At 40.5% G+C, this 14,263-nt stretch overlaps 1 protein-coding gene across 1 annotated transcript in view; it reads right to left on the reverse strand.

The window, feature by feature from the left end:
• Positions 1–5,913: 5,913 nt before the first annotated feature.
• The window catches only part of DOP1B (DOP1 leucine zipper like protein B), a 50,469-nt gene continuing 42,119 nt past the window's right edge, over positions 5,914–14,263 (reverse strand). The window contains exons 29-36 of the mRNA XM_013955326.2: positions 11,017–11,163; positions 10,548–10,609; positions 9,483–9,611; positions 8,850–8,986; positions 8,455–8,510; positions 7,478–7,636; positions 6,861–6,990; positions 5,914–6,174 (exon numbers count right to left, since the gene is read on the reverse strand). Of these exons, the coding sequence (XP_013810780.1) occupies positions 5,914–6,174; positions 6,861–6,990; positions 7,478–7,636; positions 8,455–8,510; positions 8,850–8,986; positions 9,483–9,611; positions 10,548–10,609; positions 11,017–11,163 (1,081 nt within the window). The remainder of the gene's footprint in view (positions 6,175–6,860; positions 6,991–7,477; positions 7,637–8,454; positions 8,511–8,849; positions 8,987–9,482; positions 9,612–10,547; positions 10,610–11,016; positions 11,164–14,263) is intronic.

The raw sequence follows: 14,263 nt of genomic DNA on the forward strand, positions 1-14,263 counted from the left end.
CGCGCGCTTCCGGCGCGAGGCGCAACCGTCCCCGCGGGGAGGCGGGGCCCGGGCGGGCCTTGGCACCAAGGCCCCGCCCCCGCCCGGCTCGCGGCGCCGCGCGGCCGTTACCGGGCGGCGGCGACGGCAGCGCGGGGTGGAGGGATTCGGAGAGGCCGGGGGGCGTAGGTATGGCCCAGGAGGAGAGGCTTTTCAGACACCCGCCGCCGCCTTGCCCCGGAAGCGCGGGTCGCGGCCCGGAGCAAGGGTTGAGCGCGTGAATGTGGGCCGGGCCGCCAGGCGCGCCGGATAGTCAACAGCTGCGCAGCCGTCTCCGTTCTGCAGAAACACCGCTGGGAGGAGAGCCAGTCCCATTAGCTTCCACTTATCTAACGCTACGGAAAGCGGGTGTGTGGAAAGCCTAGGGGGCTTCGTGTGATGTTGGATTTGGGTGTTCTTTCGGATACTTTTAGGTGAAAATATTTAGGCATTTTGAGTTTACCACCAGACACGGACAGTCCGTTTCCCGAGGCTGAGGCTCCACTGACACACCTGAGGGTGCATCCGGAGCAGTTTCCAAACCAGCCTCATCTTCCAGGGGACTCGTAATTGCTTAAAAGCAGGGCATTTGCCCTAGCCCTGAGGATGGTGGCTGACAAGTCCTCAATAGTTGCATTCATCTCTTAGGTTACTAACTTTCTGAAAGCAAAACATTTTGATGCAAATGTTGCACTTGTTCTGCTCCACAGCTGGATTTATGCTACATAGTGGACTAACTGCTGGTCTATCAACATTTCTTTCCTATTTGGTTGTTCAGTGTATGTGTTAGAAATGAGTCAAAGAGAAATGGAATTAAGCCCAGGACAAGATATAGTTTCCTATCCTTTCATTTTCAGTAGCTGGACCTCAGGAATGAGGCTGGATACATACTAAACAAATCAGCATGCTTTTTAAATGAATAATCAGCACAGAGTAATGTTGAAGAGTGTTGCTACCTGCAAATGTTTGCTTAAGTCTGGCCAAACAAGCTCAGCTACAAGATCCAGATTGCAAGATAAGAACTAAAAGTTTAATCAGATGGTTTTGATTCTCCTTGCTAACCTCAGCTGGCATGTCACATACACTTGCATAATATATTATCGTCATAAGGTTGCACAGTTCCCTTCCCCCTTTCCCCCTGGATCTGTCCTGTGTTTATCAAAGACAGTCTGAGGTCAAATTCCAGTGCCATTATTTGCAACAGGTAACCAGTTTTCACTACGAGTTGCACAATTATGAAAAAAATGGGTGAAGTAGGAACCTACTCAATACAAGTAATGAGTTTTATTCATGTGAAGGTTTAGCACTATCTGTGTTCTGTCAAATTGCATACAAGTAATATACAGTCTTATTCTGTAAGATGCAGGAGGAAGAGAGGCCTGAAATCATGTTTCATGTCCTGTTTACTCACTGAACAAAATTCCTCCGGTGTTTCATTAAAATTAGTATAGTTCAGTTATTTGCACATATTATGAGCAGTGCATGATGGTTACTTACCATAAGTCCAGACTATTAATTGTCTTCCTGGAGGACTTAAAAAAACCCAGCAGCTTGACATGCATTTATAGTTGAGAAGGTCCCTGCTGTGCATTACAGCAAGTAAGCTGTATGTCAGCTCTCCATTTCCTTTTGTCTCATATAATTATATAATTTTTCATTATATAATCTTAAAAGGAGCTACTATTCTGATGGTGGACAGATAGAAAAAAAAGAGATATAGATACACTTGGCAAGAGAAAAGGTTCAAACTAAAAGATAAGCCTGAGTTACAGTAATTCAGGATGACTGAAAGCTTACAGGCCACTTACTCATACCTGAGGAGCAGCCTTCAACACACCTTGGGCGAAGTGAATCTCTTCCTCTGCTCTCTTTAACAAAGACCTTTTTTTGACCCACTCTACTGTTTTTCATTTGATTAAGCAGGTCCTCAAGAGGCATTCAATGCCTTTTTTTTTTTTTTAATATTACCTGCAGGTATGCTACAATATTTCCCAGCATAGGCAGCACCTCTTACTGATTTTCAAAATATTTTTAAAATACATAGTGTAACCAAACATTAGCAACTTCTGAGGTGGAAGGTATACTGCACAATATTACAAAGATGTGCAAAGACAGCGGAGGAAGGATGGAATCTGAAAAGCAGTTTTCACATCAAGTTATAGGAACTATCCTTCTCTAGCCTTCAATTTTAAAGCTGTGTTGTATGGAAAACAGTTTTCTTCCTTCCAAAGGAAAAGGCAGTACTTTGAGGGCATTTACCCTGAACATATAAAAGTGTACAGACTGAAGTTTAGAAATCTCTGGTGCACAGAGAAAGCATTACGAAACAGCGGCCCCTAACTTCCTGGGGAGAGGCACTTACTAAAAGTATTGTGTATTTGCCTCCAAACAGGCAGTCGCTGTCTGTCTGTCAGTCAGTCAATGAGCCCCTGATGCTGCAGCAGCAACTTCCTTCATCTGCTCTACTCAGTTCCTGGAAGCTTGTCCTGAGAGCCCAGGAGTGGGATTCCAGGGTGGAAAGTTTGGAAATATGAAAGACATGCAAGCCAGAGCAGGCTGGGCTTGTGTTGAGAAGAGTAGGGAGGGAGTGGTGCAATCATTTCCTAGAAGAGGGTATGGCCTAGCACAGAGCCACTGCTGCTGGCATCAAAACTAAGGTCTACGTGAGGTTCTGCATGGAGCCCTCCTATACTGCAATTGAATTTGAGAGCATTTACACAATCAGATAAAAATTAAAGTCGCTCTGTCAGCAGTAAAGGCAGCTGAAAAACGACAGTTGCATTTGAAGAGGTATTTCAAAATAAAATTTAATATTAGAAGAATTACATTCAAATATAACATTGAATACACATAACCATTATTTAACGTTCTGCATTTCAAGTTCTGCTGTTCTTTGGCAGTTATCTTAGTTGCATCTACTGTATTTTTTTGCTTCAGGAAAATGAAACTCTCTTGAATGTTTAGCTACTTCTCCCTCTATGTATCATGCTATGTTGCTATGCTATCCCAAAGCTGAAGTATCCCAAAGAGAAAGCTGAGCTGGGTTATTTTGAAAACAAGCAATAAACGACATAAAGCACAGTATCTTCTCTCCTGGTTTTGATGGTGAGTTCTATGCTAAAGTTTTTCAGATTTATCTACAGTTAAGTTGCACTGCTTTAGTAGTGCCAGTGTTAGAGCAGTACAACCTGCCTCTTTCATGTGGATTTAACAGCAGCAGCATAAGAATTAAAATGGTTATAGTTAGTCCTATACAGAAAAACAATAAAGTTATACTGGTAGAGATACCTTTAGGCCCGTGTAACTGCCTCTCCTCACCCCCTCCCCCAAAGTAAGGACTATTTTAGTTAGAGCCCTTTCCTCTTTGTTCCCGCCCTCTTTTTATAATGATAAAAGATCTGCTTATTGACTAATTTTTTAAAAACTTAACATTCACTGCTTCAGTGAAATGATTCTGCAGGTCACAAATATCTGACGCCATTTAAAGCAATGATCTACAGGACCACAGAACAAAGGCAGGAGTATGTACAGAAGGCAGGAGATTTAGAAGCAAGTGGTATTTTTGTAGAAGCTAAGATCCTCTTTTGTCTGTAGAGCTCTAACTTGTAAGTCACAGATTCTCTTTTTAAAGTTCATCACCAGGGCTAGAAGGAAAAAGTAAAGAGTAGGTGACTGATGTCTGATTCTCACATTGGAGGCATAGGCAGTCTGAACAGGACATTCCCTTTCAAATGGAAAGGGGACAAAACCCTCAGTATAAGATACTGGTTTACCAGCTTTAGTTAGTGAGGAAGTGAAGACACAGGTTTATAGCTTATGGAATGAGGTAAAATGAAATGTTTAGTGGCAAAACATTGTCTTAGATTTTAACAGCCCATTTGACAGCATCTCATCAGGATTTTAAGAAAAGTCAAGTCCCTAAATATGGGATGCAACCACTGGAAAGTTGAAAGTAAAACTACCAAGTCATCCTGAGTATTAAATATTGTCTTTAAAAACTGAGTTTACATAAGTAACAAACATGATTATTTTAATAGTATCCTGCTCCAGTTTTTAAATGATGCTTAAAAAGGATAATTTTACACTTGTGCTTATTCCAACAGCATTAGAGATTGTTAATAAATTACATTAAGAAATGCAAATAATACACATTCCTAATGACTAAACAATATTACACCTCAGTCTATCACTTGCCTTAATTGTATAAATGCACACTATTTAAGTTCAGCATAAATCTATAAGTGACAATTTGCTAGTCAGCATTACAGTATTCTCACAGTAAAGCATGTTGTTCAATGTTTCATTATTTTAGTTTACAATCCAAAGTTGAAAACTTCCACAAACCTGTAGGTTAAAACACTGCAGAGTACAGTAGCCTTCCATGTTTCTTGCATGACTTCTGAAAAAAAATCCTGACTTCACTGCCTAGTGACATTAAACCATTCATTTTATATGTCCCTTTTTTGAGTTTGAAAAAACAAGAGGGATGAAATCCAATACCCAGCACATCAGTTCTGATGTTTCTAACACAAGCAGCAGGCACTAGTCTGCAGGTATTTCACACAAAACCCATGCCTCTAGAAGCAAAGGTGTTTAAATAAAGGAGCAGACAGATGTTTAACAGAAGAGCAAAGCTCTTCACCATTAAAAATATGATAAGCTTCCCCTGAGACAGATCAGCATAGCTAATTCAATCAGATAATCCACTAAGTATGAAAATTCAAGGGAGTTCACCTCCACAGAGAAGAAAAACATTCTACTAAGCCTTTTCTTGTACTACCCTTCAGACATGCAACTATGCTGTTTACCAAAAGAACTAATCAGTCTTCTACGTCCTGGATGGTGGTAGCAGTGCAGTTCCAAAGCCTTGAACCTTACTGTAGTCATAGGACTGTGAATGACCTAACTCTTGTGACACCTAGGAGCAGCCAAATATATTCTTCTGTATATTAAAAAAAGTGTTCTTTTTAAAAAAATGCAATTTTCTTTTAATTTGAATTGGGCTGTTTGTGTACAACAATTTATATTTTTACAGAATTATCTTCATTTAGCTTGCATTTCTGAAGTGCAAAGTGACCCTAGTTACTGAAAGAACAAAGTTCTTTCATTTAAAAAAAATGAATTAAAATATTTTTAGTCAATTATTAAAATAAAAACCTTAAGTGGTGCAGGTTACAAATGTTACTGCATAGATTTGTCTTTTATGCATGTGTCTTTTATTTAGGAATCACTAATCTTGAAAGACACTACTATAATACAGAATTGAGATTACAAATATGGTAAGTCTGCAATTATTTGCACAATGCTAAAACCTATAAAACATCTGTTTGAAATTTAAATGATTTGTTTAGAAATTAAGTTGATAAGCTTTGGAGCATGTTAAAGAAAGGAAAAGTAGAAGTGGGCTTTAATGTTAGGAAATGGCTTATCTGCAAACTGATTGTACACTGACATGCAATATTAGCTTTATCTTAATTTTACTTCCAGAACAGTTCCAAAAGCAGTTTAAAATACTCATGTGAGAAGCTACTGGATAAAGAGTACAGTTTCTACTTTCACCAAGTCAAAAATATTCTTCCTTTATTTACAAAAAAATTCTTTAATTGTTCACATTGAAAGCAAGTAAAAGAATACAGTAACTATGATAAATTACCACCAAACTGTATTCTTTTTTCCTCCCACAGGAGCTGAACAGAAGAATCCTTCCTTTTTAACACCACTGGGAAGCCTGGATTATTGAAGCGCACTCCACAACAGCAGGAAGAAAATCCCCAATGCAGTTTCAAAACTGGTGAAAAAAACAAGTGAAGAACTGCAGGAGTTTCACCACCTTGAGTAATGTTTTACCTTTGTTTCACTATTTAGTCAACACAAGTGAAATATCTGCCACAAGGCTTAACTTTCCATGTTTTCAAGAAAGTCACATTCAATACTCTCTTCAAGCTGTTGCAAGATCTTTATGCCATTACTGCCAAGGTAATCCACAGAGAGAGATGCAGAAGTGTGAGAATTCTGGGACTCACTCCCCTTTGCTGTAAATACACAACATAGAGTCTTGAAGAAGGGTACAAGTTGGGTGATGCTAGATATAGAGCGGAAGTCCAAAAGAGGAAATTTGTGCCTTTTGGAAATTCTCTCATTAGTATTGTTTGTTTCCTGTAAGCATACAAATCAAGATTTACTTACGGTTTTGCATTAAGACACCATGTTCTTCTACCGCATATAGTTCATTTGAACCCTGTTCTAGACGCTTGTTTTCATACTGAGAGACCCACAGCCTACAATTCCACCATGACATCAATTGTATAGTTGGTATACCAAGTTATTTCTATATTCAGATTTGAGTTTCCATTAAAAGAAAGTCTCACAAGTTCAGAAGACTGCAAATTTGGACTGGCCTTCAAAATCAGAACAAGACACCCAGCAACAACAGAATATGGAGATTACAGATAGCCTGTAACAATATCTCTGAGAAATACTAATGCCTCTGTTCTTTCTTCTGGAAGTATTAATGCTAAACCTTAATGGTAATTTAAAATGCTATTATGGTTAACTCTGTTTGCTAAAGAACGGCATGCTCTTTTTAGAGATACTTGTCCTGTCTGAGACAAACAGTTTCTCACTTGGTGGTTATGGGCAGATTTAAGGAAGCAACAGGAAACTACCACTCCATATCCAAAAGCAATTTGGCATCTTCAAGATACATGTGTGAAAGCAGGCAGATCATTTTTAAAAGCCTGAGGAATCTTTTATTATATCTAAAAACCTCTTGCCTACCTTACTTTTCTAAGCAAGTAACAAGATTTTAAGTTAACAGATTCCATACAAATAAAATACTTTACCCTGAATTTCCTTTTTAGCAGATCCATGATTCTTATAATGTGTGGTCTGCATTCTTGATGATTTTCTATCAGATGAGAATTCACAGTACATGCCTCTGTGTCAATCTCTGGGACAAATGCCCATTTGTACCTGAAACAAATGGATTACATTGTTAAGAATACAGACAGAAGAATTCGTTTCTTGGATCATGTATAGTTTAGTAGAGCACTAGTTTGTTTACAGTAACTAGCTGTCATAACTTATTTCATGCTGCTACCAGAGCCAAACTTAATGATCAGGGAAGTTACTCTCATGTCAGCACTTAAATGCAATTGACTCCAAAAATTCCCAAGTGTGTGTGTAAGGAAAACAAAGAACAGTGTGCCTGTGTCCTCCTCTTCTCCCAATTCTCCCGAGTGAGAGGAGAAACTCCTAGTGAGGATGGTGAAATCTTCTTACACTAACAAGACAAAACTGTTCTTCAAATACTCAGATTGCATTTGTCCTAATATCAACATCTGTACTTGTAGAAAGAACACCTAGCAAAATTTATTATAGAACAAAATATATATGGAATTACTTTAAAGAACAAGAAGAGTAACAAACTCCAGAACAGATAGGCAATTAGAAGACTTACATCTGAAATAACTGCATCCTGTCAGGTGGAAATGAAAGTGCTGTATCCAAAAATTTACAAGCCGATAAATACAAGGACAGCTCATTCTGCTGTATGTCAGAAAGTAAGGAAACACTGCCATCACCCGATACTTTCTGTCTGCTTATTTTGCTGTTGCTCCTGTGTTACAGTTAAGAAATGCACTATTAAAACATATAAATCACAGAATCACAGAGTGGTTGAAGTTGGAAGGGACCTCTGGAGATGGAATCCAACCCCCTGCTCAAGCAGGGTCACCTAGAGCATGCTGCCCAGGCCTGCAACCAGACAGCTTTTGAGTACCTCCAAGGATGGAGGCTCCAAAACCTCTCTGGGCAACCTGTTCCAATGTTCAACCACCCTCACAGCAAAAAAGTTTTTCCTCATGTTCAGATGGAACTTCCCATGTTTCAGTTTGGGACCATTGCCTCTCGTCCTGTCATGGGGCACCACTGAGAAGAGTCTGGTTCCATCTTCTTTACACCCTCCCTTCAGATATTTATATGCATTGATAAGATTCTCCCTCAATTTTCTCTTCTCCAGGCTAAACAGTCTATTGTCCACTAACTAGTTTTCATTCAACAAAAGGGGAATGTACCTGTGCACATCAAAAGCTTTATTTTCTTTCTATATTAGCACTAAGATTAATATAAAAGGCTATTAGCAGAAACATATCTTAAAAAAAAGGAAAAAAATGAAACATTGTAAAATATGCAAATGCTGATTTAGCATTTTTTCCTATGTTTGTATGCAACTAGTAAGTATCCATGCTTAGAACATATTATTTTAGCTGCTGAAAAAAATCCCTAAGATTCATCAGTGCCAGAAATATGCAAGCACAATTAGCAAAAGTTGTCATCTCTCCCCTATCCCAGAAAATGCAAACATTGCAGGAAGAGAACAAGCACAATCAGTACTAGCTTTCACAAGTTCTTTATCAGATAAATGGCAATTCTTACTTTGATGGTTCATCTTCCTCAGTTAAATCTTCTTCCAGCTGTAGAAACGTCTGAATCTTTAAATAAATAAATAATTTGTATGAACATTTTAATGTCCCCATAACTCAAGCACAAAAAGATGTTTCATACAGTATGAGGAACCAGACTTAGTTTACTCTATGACTTGCAACAAGTTAAGAAGTCATGCAAGAAACTATGTTAGTAATAACAACAAAAGTCAATCAAAAAGATATTTCTTAATGACAATGTTAATTCTTTTCCCAACTTATCAAACTAATGTAGAGCTATGAAAACACTTCCTTTTTCAAATAGGGTGTATTCGGGAGAAAGGCAAAGGGGGGGGGAATGGGGGAAAAAAACCCACACTAACTAGTTTCAAGTTACTGATTCCTTACCAGCTCAGTTACCATAATTGGCCACAAGGATGTTAGATGCTGAGGAGAAATCCTTAACAAAAGAACTCTGAAGAAGAGAAACATCTGTGCAGCAACTATAGAAGTCTGCCCAACACGAAGGTTCTCAGTCAGTCGTTCTGAAACGAAGATTAAAAAAGTATTGTTTTCCTGAACATGCATTGTTTTGGGAAATAAAAAATGTAGAAGAATAAAATTTGTGGTTTATCATTAGTTTTGGGTTCAGTTCCCTCCATTCTACTAAAACAAATTTTCTTTCAGATAAAAAACCTGAAGAGTTAGCAATTATATATTGGTCACATTTTTGTTATTTTGTCAAAATTGACATTTAAGGAGAGCAACAACAGTCCTACAGTGGTTGGAAGCTTGCCACAAATAATCATGTTTCCAAGTAAAGTTCTAGCCCAAAGGCTTTGGAACCCAGATTCCTCTCTCTCTCAATGACATTATGATGTGAATGTCTGAATCCTAATACAGGATCCAGCATCATAACTTTTGGTGAAGATTTTGAAGTACCTGCTGAAAAATAGGTGATGTTCTTTTCCTATGCAATTTATGCATTTGTTACAGCTACATAAAGAAAGCATATAAAATAACAAAAAACAAAAAACTTACCTTGTATTAAGGGAAGATAAAGATGATACTGATCAATCTCTCCACTAAAAACAGCAAAAGCCTGTCGCTTTAACAACATTGCTTTTTGCTCAAAACTTGGGTATAGTTTTAAGGCGCTGCTCTGCATATCTATAACAGATAGGAATTATTTTCATCACAAATCGCAAGTAGTCATTATCTGTGGTACATAAAAGACTTCAAAGCATAATAATTATTTCTTAAAAAGAAAAACTCTGTTAAGGTCTACCACATAGAAAAATAAAATTGGTGTAGATCCAGATCTGCTCACACTAGCAGGAAAATGAGGTGAAAGAAGCACTGCAACTTCAGTGAGGCTGTCCAGTATTTTAAGCCCCTGTCTCCACCTTTATGTGCGCAAATCTCCCTCTTTTCAGTCATGTAAATCCATAAATGAGTGATATCAAAGCTCTAAGACTTGCTGAGAAAAAACTGAGATGGTTGGCAAGTTTAAAAAAATATATACAGTTATTAGAAAAGTTGAAATAATTAGTTTTGCTTTGTATCTCTTCAGCCATTTAAAAGATCTGAATAAGAGACCGAAGCATACTCTTTCTTCCAGAGCTCCAGGCAAACTTAATGGTCTTAGTCTGTCCCTTCCCCTGGGGTTATTTTTCTACACTCTCCTCAAGCCTGAATAGGAGGTCAAAGCACCTTGCTCAAAGGTTTCCTGTGCTGATGCACCACATTCCTACAGCTCTGTGCCATTATACAGACAGATGCAAAGCCAGCCAAAGTCTCCTAGCTGTCTGACAAGGTCAGGCAGGCTAGAGCAATTTAAAATTATGGCAAAATATACTTACAGAAGCCCAACATGAACATTTATGGACAGAAAATACTTATGACATGTTTTAGACAATACTGAAATATTACAGAGAGTTAGTTTAGCATAGGCTTTAGCTATGAATAAAATTAGCAACATAATTACAGATGTGGCATAGTCTGCAGTTTACTGATACCTTAGTATATTAAAAATGCACCTAATAGCTCAAAAGAAAATGAATTTCAAATTAACGTAGAAATAAGTTATCAGTATCTGATACTCACTCATCAAATCTTTAAACATAGTTTTCTCATGTGTTAGAAGATGATCAATAATGGATCTCCAACTGAATAAAATATAAAAGGAATTAGATAACCAGGTAGATTCATCGCAGAAAAGATTTTGGTCAAACATTTCATACAAGGAAACAGTTTCCAAACCATATTCAATATGCAGACTTTTATGTGGTTTGAACACATACTACATTCTATGTTTTTCGGCTCTATTATGTGCAATTCTCAAATTACTAAGGGGAAATCAGCATAAAACAAGTTTATTCTTCTGCACAATAATGCAAGTGTAAGTACTTATAATACATTTAGTAGAATTAGTTGTTGAGTCCTATTTTTAACATTACTACGTTCTGTAGTAAAGTACAAAACAGATTTTTTTCAATGTTAGCCTATTCTCTTTTAAAGCCTTTCTTTGTAAATTCAGAATAAAATCACAGAGTACTACAATCTCATGCCTTACTGAATGCATGAAGTATCCATTTGGAAAAAAGCTGGATCCATATACAGCTCAAGAACTTCTTTCTTCCAGGCTCGCTTGGTATAGGCATATCCACTCAATGAGCTGAGCAACTGTGCACCAGCACGAAAGCTAGGAATGTTGTAGGCACTGGAGAAAAAGAACAATAGTGATAAATATGTATTTTTTTTTAATTAAACATGTGTAGCCAGAAAGTAAACTGGGTTTCCCAGAACTTCTGGCCAAATTAATAGGCTATGTCTACATTAGCTCATAACTCAGTGCAGTAAGAGATCAGTAGATTAAAGCAGTTTGTGCAGAAGCTCCTCCCATTTCCAGTGTACCTCATTTGGAGAATTAATTTTAGATTAAATATACTGCAGCACGGCACTGCCTGTCTCCACTATAGATGTGGTTCAAAACTTTCTGAAAAGGAAGTTTCCTACAAGCTTTTGCATCTTTGTCAGCAGGCCCCTCTATGACACCACACTGTGGATTTGCCTGTCACTCAGATAACACTTGGGTGTATGAAGTCTCACACATAAGCTCTAGTATTGCTTCTCCTATTGCTGCTCTATGCCCTATCCCACTCCGAATTTGGACAACATGCTCTGTGAGGCACAGCAGGGGAGCAGTGTGGGGCTTAAGCCTAAAGCAGCAGGAGCAAGGTGAGAAGGACCCTGTATGAACTGACAGGCATCAGCCTGTCTTCTGACACTTCAGTTTCCACGAGGACACAGAGCCAAACAGCTTCCTGGGAATCCTTGCTACAGTGACTGCTTTGTCTGTGGCTGAACAGAGGTTTCAGGCCTGGGGGAAGAGCTCAGACTAGCAGGAATGCGTTGTCCTTGAGACATGGGAAGAATAGCAGTGGGTGCACAAGTTTGGATGAGAAGCGGTACTGTCAAGGTCGTCATGAGCTGGCACCATTCCCTCACACAAAATTTCAGCAGTCCCTACATGTTCCAGAGGAAAGCTACTGCCTTTTTTTGGAGCCCTGCAACTCAACTCCTGCCAACCTGGGAAGGGCAGAGGCATGCAGATGGTCTCAAAGCTTATTTTGCTGAGCACCACATGCAAGTGACATCAATAGAACCATCTAGGCCACCTGTGGGGGAATCGCTGATGTGGACCCCACATTTCCATCCAATGCCCATCCTACAGTGGTTATGGCTGCATAAATTGCAAGGACTGCTGGCCTTGCCAGGGCAACACTGGAGAACCATCAAGGGAGAGCTGTAGGCATCTCAGCAACTTCATCAGGACTCCTGATGTCCATTTCTTCTGAACAGTCAGTCTCAGGTTGAAAGGGATGGTAGTATCTTCTTTGCAAGAAAAACTAGGCTGTTTGAATCTCCATTTACATCACAGAAACTGCCACTTATCCCCTGCATCAGTTCACAAGGCCACATCCTGACAGCGATGCTGCCCATGCCAGTTTTAATCATGCCATTTCCACAGGTGAGGCAGAGATGGAACAAACGGCTCACAGCCATTGCGACCTGGCAGGCCCGGCACAGCAGCAAGATGCCAGCACTCCCAGGAACCGTTTCAGTGGTGGCTGTGTGCAGGGTTCTCCATGCCTGCTGCAAATGCTGGGCACACTGAATGCATGCCTGGAATGGTATATGCCCCAGTCAACAAGGGTGACAAATGTACCATACGTGAAGGAGCATGACTGACTTGGGGAGGGGGAAGCAGGCTGAAAACATTGCAGTAGCTTCAATGGAAAAGGCATCAAAATGACAACTAGAAAAGAACAGCTACCCAGAATTTCTCTGTATTGTTTTTGATCCATCCCTCCTGAGAGCGTGGAAATGTTGTCATACCCTGATACACCCTGAGGTATGATGACTTTACTTGCTCGCTCCCCAGTGACGCTCCACCCATCACACTTTTTAGACATCCTTGGTTACTCTGATTATGTCTTCCTTGACCCTCTACACCCTTTTTTGTTCTTTACAGCATACTGGCTGGTGGTTTTGACCAATACCTAAATATCCACTGGGACAATCCCCCTCCCCCTTTTTTCCTGAGCTGTGGCTGATGCTCTCCCAAACGTTGGTATAAACTGGTCTGTCCAGGAAAATATAGCAGCCAGGAGAAGGGGAAGCTTAATAACGGCTACCACAGCAGCCGCCACAACTCAGGAAAATAGCACTGGCAAGGAGCAGGGCGGGCTGCTTGCTGCCACTTGGCAGAGAGCTGCTAGAGAAAGGAAGACCTAGTTTCTAGGATATCTGTGAGCAGCAGCTGGGAGAAAGAAGGGGAGGGAAGCATGAGGGAGGACCAACTGACAAGGCCCTGGAGAATGGAAAGGAAACCTTCATGGCAAGGAAACATTTTCCTCCCCCTCCTCCTGCCACTACTGGAAAGGTGCTGTACTGTACAGCTATCAGAGGATATCACCCATCTCTTCTACTCCTATGCTTCTAGCTGAAATCTAGGCAGGGTTTTGGGAGGGACTGCAACCTTCCCACCTCACGATGGGTCTTGTGACCTGCCCAACACCTTGCTGTCCCATCCCACAGCCTGGCCCCATTCCCCAACATAAATACAAAGGGAAGCTTTAAGGAAAGGCCAAAAACCTAGAGAGGAGGAGCACCTGTAGCTAAACAGGAACTGACCAGCACCTAGATCAAACAACAAAACACTTCAGTTCCTGGGGGAAACATGGTTCATACCTTATAAGAATGGAAGCAGGGGAGAGGAGGAACAACAACACTTATGTTCTCGTGTGGGCCAATGGAATCCATAGGAAGACAAAATTAACAAATTTGGCTAATGTGGCCCAACTAACACACTTGTGGGAGTGAAAAGGACAGGAGAGGCCCTTACAGCCTCCATGTCAAGAGCCTCTTGCTGCACCTCACCCTTCCAACCTGATTGGTGCACGTGGGTGGGAACTCTGCTGACTGCCCACACACCAGGCATGAAAGGGTGCTGAGGTCAGACCTCAGCAGCAGGCAAAGCATCTTCCTCCAGCAAGTTGCCCAGCAATTACAGACAGGGAATACCCACAGGCCAGACCTCCTGTGGGGGCTGCCACTCCCACTCTTCAGAGCCTCCTGCTCCTGAGCGTTGCTGGCCTGGTATCAAGTGGGCCATGTCAGCCCTGCTGAGCATCCTGTAGGAGCCTTTCTACCACGTTTCTATTATCTTCCTCCCTCTGCAGTGCTGTTTTGGCCTTTGGGTGCTCCAAGATAGCCCCTTGGGGCACATATTGCCTCCTGCCCACAGCCGTGTGGGA

The sequence above is a fragment of the Apteryx mantelli genome, chromosome 1 (genome assembly GCF_036417845.1).
Source record: "Apteryx mantelli isolate bAptMan1 chromosome 1, bAptMan1.hap1, whole genome shotgun sequence".
NCBI classification, from domain to species: domain Eukaryota; kingdom Metazoa; phylum Chordata; class Aves; order Apterygiformes; family Apterygidae; genus Apteryx; species Apteryx mantelli.